The sequence below is a fragment of the Mobula birostris genome, chromosome 8 (assembly GCF_030028105.1).
Source record: "Mobula birostris isolate sMobBir1 chromosome 8, sMobBir1.hap1, whole genome shotgun sequence".
Taxonomy (NCBI): domain Eukaryota; kingdom Metazoa; phylum Chordata; class Chondrichthyes; order Myliobatiformes; family Myliobatidae; genus Mobula; species Mobula birostris.
In genome coordinates this window covers 70,872,504-70,881,873 of record NC_092377.1, presented here as the reverse complement: position 1 = coordinate 70,881,873, position 9,370 = coordinate 70,872,504, and the positions used below count along the sequence as shown (strand labels likewise).

The 9,370-nt window shown below is 48.5% G+C and overlaps 1 protein-coding gene across 1 annotated transcript in view; it reads left to right on the top strand.

The window, feature by feature from the left end:
* Positions 1–336: 336 nt before the first annotated feature.
* The window catches only part of spred2a (sprouty related EVH1 domain containing 2a), a 136,302-nt gene continuing 127,268 nt past the window's right edge, over positions 337–9,370 (top strand). Inside the window, exon 1 of the mRNA XM_072265436.1 lies at positions 337–777. Coding sequence (XP_072121537.1) covers positions 752–777 — 26 coding nt within the window. The 5' untranslated portion in view covers positions 337–751. The remainder of the gene's footprint in view (positions 778–9,370) is intronic.

Here is a 9,370-nt window from a genome sequence, read left to right as displayed (position 1 = left end):
TGGTGGGGTGAGTATCAATGCGCCAACCCCAAGTCCTTTTTGGAAAAGCTTCGCATTTTTTTCAAAAAGAAATAAATAAATATAATGGGGGGGGGGGTGTAAAATTCTAAGGAAGTAGTTACGCCAATTACTAAGTATAACATTTGCCCTCTGCAAAACCAAAAAACGGTCTTGCGGTTCCAGACATCGAACCCATCCAGGAACAATATAATGCGAGAGTTTTTTTTGTGAATGGGGAAGCGAAGGGCAGATTGCTAAAGCGGCACTCTTTGGTTGCAGCGCAGGGAACGCTGTCCCAGCCGAAGTGCTACTTGTGACGGTGATGTCATTGCTTCCGCCCTGCTTCCTTTTTGGAGAATCCAAAATGGAGTAAGATGGGCTTTTGAAAACACAGGGAGTGTTTTATTTTTTTCTCTTCTCCCTATTATTATTTGCAATAGCAGTGGCAGCAGCAGCTTTAAGGCCGGTTTACAGTTTGCAAAGCATCCAGCTCCGGCCCCCGCAGCGGCTTCATGTGCAGAGAGCAGCGGCTCGCAGGCGGCGCTGCCCCGGGGAAAGACGGCAGGAGCCCGGAGCCAGCAGAGATAATGTGACTGTACTAGCGGGGAACAGAGCGAGCAGGGGCCGGAGGGGCAGAGGAGGAGGAGAAGGAGGGGCAAATACCCCGCCACCACGAATCAACAACTTTTCAACTAGAGCAGCAAGATAGAAGAATGAAGTTTGCAGAAATGTCCACGACGGCTCAACAAAAATGACCGAGCAATCGCATCCAGATCAGTGAGTAGTTGTAGCGGCGGGGCGCCCGGCACCAACCCTCACCACCACTCCCCCGGACGCTTAATCCTTTCTAATTCTACCCGAACCTGCTTTTCTTACAAGTTGAGAGGAAATTTATGGTTATCGATTCCTGTCTGGAAAGGGGGTGGGAGAGATTTTCATTAAAGCACTGAGACGAGAAGAAATAGGAGGCGCTAACATCCATCGAACTATGTCAATTCGTGTTGGGGGAGAGGGGGGATGGGTTGTGAATTGGGGAGAGGGGGGTGGGGTGGCGAATGGAGGGGGAGATGGGATGGGTGGCAAATGGAGGAGGGAGACGGGGGGATGGGTGGCGAATGGAGGGGGGAGACGGGGGGATGGGTGGCGAATGGAGGGGGGAGACGGGGGGATGGGTGGCGAATGGAGGGGGAGACGGGGGGATGGGTGGCGAATGGAGGAGGGAGACGGGATGGGTGGCGAATGGAGGGGGGAGACGGGGGGATGGGTGGCGAATGGAGGGGGGAGACGGGGGGATGGGTGGCGAATGGAGGGGGGAGACGGGGGGATGGGTGGCGAAAGGAGGGGGGAGACGGGGGGGATGGGTGGCGAATGGAGGGGGAGAAGGGGGGATGGGTGGCGAATGGGGAGGAGGGGGGTGGGTTGCGAATGGGGGGAGAGGGGGGATGGGTTGCGAATGGGGGGAGAGGGGGGATGGGTTGCGAATGGGGGGAGAGGGGGGATGGGTTGCGAATGGGGGGAGAGGGGGGATGGGTGGCGAATGGGGGAGAGGGGGATGGGTGGCGAATGGGGGAGAGGGAGATGGGTGGCGAATGGAGGGGGGATGGGTTACGAATGGGGGGAGAGGGGGGTGAGTTTGGAATGGGGGAGAGGGGGGATGGGTTGCGAATGGGGAGGAAGGGGGATGGGTTGCGAATGGTGGGGGGATGTGTTGGGGTTGTGAATGGGGGAGAGGGGGGTGGGTTGTGAATGGGGGGGAGAGGGGGGATGGGTTGCGAATGGGGGAGAGGGGGGATGGGTTGCGAATGGGGGAGAGGGGGATGGGTTGCGAATGGGGGGTGAGGGGGTGGGTTGCGAATGGGGGGTGAGGGGGGTGGGTTGCGAATGGGGAGAGGAGGATGGGTTGCGAATGGGGGGAGAGGGGGATGGGTTGCGAATGGTGGGGGGATGTGTTGGGGTTGCGAATGGGGGGAGAGGGGGGTGGGTTGCGAATGGGGGGGAGAGGGGGGATGGGTTGCGAACGGGGGGAGAGGGGGGATGGGTTGCGAATGGTGGGGGGATGTGTTGGGGTTGCGAATGGGGGGAGAGGGGGGTGGGATGGGTTGCGAATGGGGGGAGAGGGGGGATGGGTTGCGAATGGGGGGGAGAGGGGGCTGGGTTGCGAATGGGGAGGAGGGGGGATGGGTTGCGAATGGTGGGAGAGGGGGGATGGGTTGCGAATGGTGGGAGAGGGGGGTGGGCTGCGAATGGGGGGAGAGGGGGTGGGCTGCGAATGGGGGGAGAGGGGGGTGGGTTGCGAATGGGGGGAGAGGGGGGTGGGTTGCGAATGGGGAGGAGGGGGGTGGGTTGCGAATGGGGAGGAGGGGGGATGGGTTGCGAATGGGGAGGAGGGGGGATGGGTTGCGAATGGGGAGGAGGGGGGATGGGTTGCGAATGGGGAGGAGGGGGGATGGGTTGCGAATGGGGGGAGAGGGGGGATGGGTTGCGAATGGGGGGGAGAGGGGGCTGGGTTGCGAATGGGGAGGAGGGGGGATGGGTTGCGAATGGTGGGAGAGGGGGGATGGGTTGCGAATGGTGGGAGAGGGGGGTGGGCTGCGAATGGGGGGAGAGGGGGGTGGGCTGCGAATGGGGGGAGAGGGGGGTGGGCTGCGAATGGGGGGAGAGGGGGGTGGGCTGCGAATGGGGGGAGAGGGGGGTGGGTTGCGAATGGGAGAGGGGGGTGGGCTGCGAATGGGGGGAGAGGGGGCGTGGGCTGCGAATGGGGGGGAGGGGGGTGGGTTGCGAATGGGGAGAGGAGGATGGGTTGCGAATGGGGGGAGAGGGGGATGGGTTGCGAATGGTGGGGGGATGTGTTGGGGTTGCGAATGGGGGGAGAGGGGGGTGGGTTGCGAATGGGGGGGAGAGGGGGATGGGTTGCGAATGGGGGGAGAGGGGGATGGGTTGCGAATGGGGGGGAGAGGGGGATGGGTTGCGAATGGGGGGTGAGGGGGTGGGTTGCGAATGGGGGGTGAGGGGGGTGGGTTGCGAATGGGGAGAGGAGGATGGGTTGCGAATGGGGGGAGAGGGGGATGGGTTGCGAATGGTGGGGGGATGTGTTGGGGTTGCGAATGGGGGGAGAGGGGGGTGGGTTGCGAATGGGGGGGAGAGGGGGATGGGTTGCGAATGGGGGGAGAGGGGGGGTGGGTTGCGAATGTGGGGTGAGGGGGGTGGGCTGCGAATGGGGGGGAGAGGGGGATGGGTTGCGAATGGGGGGGAGATGGGATGGGTGGCGAATGGGGGGATGGGTGGCGAATGGAGGGGGGAGAGGGGGGATGGTTGCGAATGGAGGGGGGGTGAGTTGCGAATGGTGGGGGAGTGGGGGGATGGGTTGCGAATGGAGGGGGAGAGGGGGTGGGTTGCAAATGGTGGGGGGAGAGGGGGTGGGTTGCAAATGGTGGGGGGAGAGGGGGGATGGTTGCGAATGGAGGGGGATGGGTTGCGAATGGTGGGGAGAGGGGGAGATGGGCTGCAAATGGTGGGGGGAGAGGTGGGATGGGTTTAGAATGGTGGGGGTGTTCTGCAGGGAGTGGAGAGAACCAGGGCTGTGGTGAGGAGAGGTTAGGAAGAGGGAGTTTGAGTGACTAGATTCTGTGGAAGGCTGCGTATGCTTTTGGAGGTTTGACATGGGGAAGGCATATTGGGCTGTGCTGGCCAGTTGATTGAGAGCAAGAGGGAATGTGGAGCGTTCAGTTGTGTGCATGGTAATGGAAGGGATAGCTGGGGTCGTTTAATGGAGGGGAGATGGTGGAGGTAGGATATTGAGAGGTCATGTCTGGGAAAGGTAACAAAATGAGTGAGGATTTATGAGTTTAGAGACTGAGAATTGTCGTGATCCAATCACAAACGGAAAATCTGCAGATAGTGGTCTGCAGAAGGCCCGGGGGGATTAAGAGGGTGGATGGAATACTGTGAGTACAGATTGGACTGGGAAGTGTGAGTTGGGAGATGAAACAAAACAAGTGCAGTGAGGATGGGGAGAGAATCTGGTTTGGGGAAGGATGAACACTAAGTAGGAGTGTGAGGAAGAAGGTGAAATGAGAGAGGGTTGAAGGTGAGACCTTCATTTTGGGTGGAGCATGGAGAAGAGGGAAATGGCTGTCTGGCTCCAGACACTTCTCTTGTGGCTAAAGCAATGCGAAGTGGTTCATCTCTGCCTCTCCAGGCATGGAAAGGGAATGGAGGTGGGTGGGGCTGTGATAAGAATGCGTGTCGTGGTGTGTAGATGTCGGAGGGGGGTTTGGGAGTGTAGTGTGTTGTGTACTTCTGCATCAACGAGAGTTCAGCTGCACTGTCTGTCCTAGTTGTGGAATAAATCGGCTGATGATTGTCACATGATCGGCCATTCATAAACACTGTAACCTTCAGGCCCCATTCATGACTACCTGACACAGTTGCAACTGTAACCAGTGAGAGCCCATTAAAAAGAGGAGGAAAAAAAGATACACAAGTTAACAAATAACAAGTCTGCATTTGTTTGCTTGGTCTAGTTTTTTCTTCCATTGTGACTAGTGAAGCAAGATCATACTTGTCTTTTTATTCTCGCCATGTTTTGATAAAACGAGAGGATATCTCACTTGCAATGTTTTAAGTGCTTGATTCATGTACAACAAAGTTTCATTTGATGAAAATTGTGGTAAAATTGCTGCTACTTTAATGTTTTTTTAATTTGATATAAATATTGATACAACAGTTAACTTTTTATGGATATCCAAGGGAGACATTTTTTCCATTTAAAAAGTATTAAATGCTTTTGGAAAGAACATTGGAAGAGCTGTATCCTTCAGTCCCAATCTCTCTAAATGAAGCATTTTTATTCGGGAATACAATGTAAAAGCACATTTTCAAAATTATCTTTCATTATTTTTAATAACCTGAAATTCATAGCAAATGTAAAAAATACAGGTGTGTGGTATCATGTTATTGCATTATCATTCTCTGGTTGTAACCCAGTTCCATCCTTGCTGTGTAGGGGTGTGCTGATGTTTAAAAAAGAAACTTGGTCTGCATGTTTGTTGTGCTTCAGGAAGTCTAATCCCTTTTGTAAAAGTTGTCATATTGTGAAATCTTGGCAAAAAAAACTTGGTATATAACCAGGATCAAAGGGAAATTGGTGTTTTTATGCTGATTCAAGCTGTATTGGATGTTCAAGTTTATTGTCATTCAACCCTATAGTTTTATCTCACCAAATGAAACAATGTTCTTCTGGACCAAGGTGCACAGCACAGTGTGTGTATAACTCCCACGCATAAAGTAATGTAACCACCAGTGAAGCAAATGATGGGGTACATATACATTACAAGTCTAAAAGAAAACATTATGCCTCTGCAGTTTCATGCGAGATGAAGGTTAGGACGGCAGCAGGGCGTTCAGATGTCTCACGGCCTGGAGGAGAAAGCTGTTTCCCATTCTAACAGCTCTTATGCTATGGTACCTCCTGCCTGATGGCTGGGGGTCAAAAAGACTGTTGGACAGATGGAAAGGACCACTGGCGATACCAGGAGCCCTGAGTATGCACCATGCTCCTGATAAACGTGTATCATAGGTGGAAGAGGACCACGGTGATCCTCTCTTTGTAGGGACTTGCGGTCAGCTGCCTTGTAAATCCTGTACCAAACAGTGATGGCACACTGGATGGTGCTCCTGTAAAAATTGGTTAAAATGGTGGGGGGGAGGGCTGGTGGAAGCCTCAATCTCATCAGGAAATGCTGGGTTTTCTTGACAAAAGAGGTGGTGTTGGTGGTCTGAGTGAGACTGTCTTTGTTACGTGCACTCCTAGAAACTTGGTACTCGGTGAAGGAGCCGCGTGGGGGTCACCTTGCCTGTGACCCAGCTGAGAGGATTGCAGACTGAACTGATTGTTCCAATTGAGTACCTGGATTTCTTGGATACCGAGTGCAAGTTCAACTGTTCCTCGTTACCCCTGACCGATGTATTTTTCAAAAGTATATTTTTCATGAAAAGCAAAGCTTAAAGTGGCAAAGAACTCCCAAGTGTCTTCAAAATGTTGACATGCAGTTTCACTTGGGAAACAGAATTTTATCATCGTGTATTTAGTTCCAAAATTACTATGCTCATATTATAATTCACAGACAGGAACTTTCACATCACAATACTAATTCTCCCAATGACAGTACCATTTCCACTTTGTTTTTCTGAAGTGCATTTTACATTGGATTGTTCTCAGTAAGTGCAACGACACGACATTTTGGCTGAAAATCATTATTTCTCTTTCAAATTTAGCAAATTATGAAAGGAATTATAATATTCAGCCAGAACATTTCCCAAGTGCATCCATGTTATTTTATCCAAACTGTTTTCAGATAATAGGGAGCTTTAATAATTTGATCATTTCATAGAGTTAGTTTGAGCAAAAGTTATTGTAAAAGTAGTTCTGTCTCTGATTTTTGGGCAAGATATTTAAATATGGGCAGCAGAATGAATTTGATAAAAATCAAAAGGTTCTATATTTGCAAATGAGAATGGTGTGTGTTTTTCCCAAAAGTTGGACTCAGGATTTTAAATTTATCCACAATGTCCCCGTGATAAAACATTGATTGAAATATTGTACTTAGAGGTGGGGGCTTAAAAATTTCACAAGACTAGATCTAAGTGATGTTTTCATAGTTAAGCCTTGTATTATTGAAGAGAAAAAGATACTGGAATGCAGAGTAAAAACAGAATGCTGGAACAACTTAGCTGGTTGAGCAACATCTGTAGAGGCAAAAAGTACAAGTCAAAGTTTTGTGTTGCGATCCTGCATCCTGATGATTTTTAACTGAGTTCTTCCAACATGTTTTTGTTCTAGCAGGGTGTCAAGCCAATACCAGAGGTCATCAGTTTAGGGCGATTGGGGGAAAGTTTTGAGGAGATGTCAGAGGTCTTTTGTTTTTGCACAGTTTTCGGGCTGGTGGTAGAGGCTGACATATAGGGACACTTAAGATGCTTTAGATAGGCACATGAGTATAAGAAAAGTGAAGGGTTAAGGGCGATGTAGGAGGATCGAGTTGGATTGATTGTGGCTTAGGTTTCTGTAGCTCAGTACAACATTGTGGGCTGAAGGGCCTGTACTGTTCTATGTTCACTGTGGTTGTGGTTTATATTAACAAGTGTGAAGATAACAAGAGGTATACTGAGATTGTTGAGGATTAATGAATGCAATTTAAACAGCCAAACATCAGATAATGACTATGATTCTAGGGTCAATGGTGGTTTTATAAAAATACAGTTTTAAAAATTGTGTGTTAAAATTGGGGCTTCATTTAATGCTTGAAGATTTGAATCACATTTAAGTGGAGGAGGGAAATGTTGGTTTCTCATGCAGCCTGGGGGAAGATTGAAAGGGAGTCCCTGGTGTTTTTGGCATCTGACAACAGGAAGGTGTTAGTCATAAAGTAGAAACAGGCTGTGTCTTACTCTCTGATTCAGGTTTAGCTCTGCTAACTAAAAGGGGGAAGAAAGTTGTGAAAGATATACTTGTATATCTGCATGTATTTTTTTTAAAAACAAAATCAAACTGCTCCTCTTGCAAATCATACTTCAACTAATTTTAATTTTTAAAAAAACTACGTTCTGTCCTTTCTTGGCACTAGAATCCACTTAAACTGTCTTAAAGAAAAATACTGGCAATACTGGTCAGATTAGGCAGTGTCTGTGCACCAATTTTAAAAACTTTGATTTCAAAGGCCGATTTCTTATAGTCAGCCAGTGTTACTGTAACTATTTACTTGCTTACATGTTCTGGTTCATAGGAGTCTCTGGATGAGATAAACTAGATATGCCATAAAAAAGTAACACTCAAGAGTGAACCAGATTGGTTTTTTTTTCCTTTTATTGTTAAATATCTTGTCAATGTTACCTGTGCATCTTGACAAGCAGGTTTATCCCAAACAGAATGGGCAATATGTTGCTGCTAGTTATAAATAAATAAAGGAACTTCACTAGAACTTTGGTGCAAGTTTCCATCCTCTGACATATCTCTCAAGTGTGAATAGGTGTAGGGCCTTTGCACCTACTCCACCACTCAAGAAGATCATGTCTGGGAAACCCCTTTACTTCTCTATACTGTCACCATATTTGTTGGTTCCTTCATTCTGTTGAAAGCAATAAATGCACTTGACCACAACTTAAGCCACTCCATGAGAGATGACTTGAAGCTGACACATGGGCACATTAGATGTTTTTGCAAATTGGTAACCTGCTTCTCCGTTCTCTGTGCTTAAATACAATTTTGATGTAAACAGTGTCCTGATATACACCTTGACTTGTAAAATCCAGTTTCTCTTTTTCTTGTAATAAAGCAAGGCACGAGATTTTCTCAAGTATGGACCTGCTTTGGGCACTAGTTGCATGTTATCGTGTTGCTTCAGTTGTTGGCAGACTGCCTGTTTGCATATGCTCAAGCTTCTGCCATCAGATTGAAGTTAATACCAACTTTTGTGAGGTATAGACTTGTATCTCAGTTGACCCTCCAGGCTGTATAAATGACCCAGCTGAGGTTAGTCAAGATTTTGTCGGCTCTTATCACACGGATGTATATGTGGAATTCGCATGTTAATTGGCAAAATGCATGCCTTATTAAGATTGTTAAAAAGTATGAAAATTTAACCCAAAATATGGACAAAATATTCAAGCAAGCAACTTAAGTTTACATTGTGGGAGCAAAACACTGTCTAGTGTGCAGTTTGTTAGAGTAAAGGAGAAACTGGCATTTGGGTTGCTGGGGAAGTAGCCTTAGCTGACAAGTAACTGTGGCTGTCAACTTCCTGTCCCTGTTGAAGGAAACCTTCCAAAATCAGACTACCTTTTCCATTAAGAATGGTATGTGCCTGACCCACCACCTCCATTGTGGGGAAAAATACTTTAGAGCAAAGAAAAGGTTAATTTACAAGAGAGGGGGGACATATTGTGAAAAGCAACAAATTTAGAGTAATGTAGCAGAGAAACAAATGAGCAACTGGGTAAATTACAAAAAGTCATAGTCATACTTTATTGATCCCAGGGGGAAATTGGTTTTTGTTACTGTTGCACCATAAATAATAAATAGTAATAGAACCATAAGTAGTTAAATAGTAATATGTAAATTATGCCAGTAAATTATGAAATAAGTCCAGGACCAGCCTATCGGCACAGGGTGTCTAACCCTCCAAGGGAGGAGTTGTAAAGTTTGATGGCCACAGGCAGGAATGACTTCCTATGACGCTCTGTGCTGCATCTTGGAGGAATGAGTCTCTGGCTGAATGTATTCCTGTGCCCACCCAGAACATTATGTAGTGGATGGGAGACATTGACCAAGATGGCATGCAACTTAGCATCCTCTTTTCAGACACCACCGTGA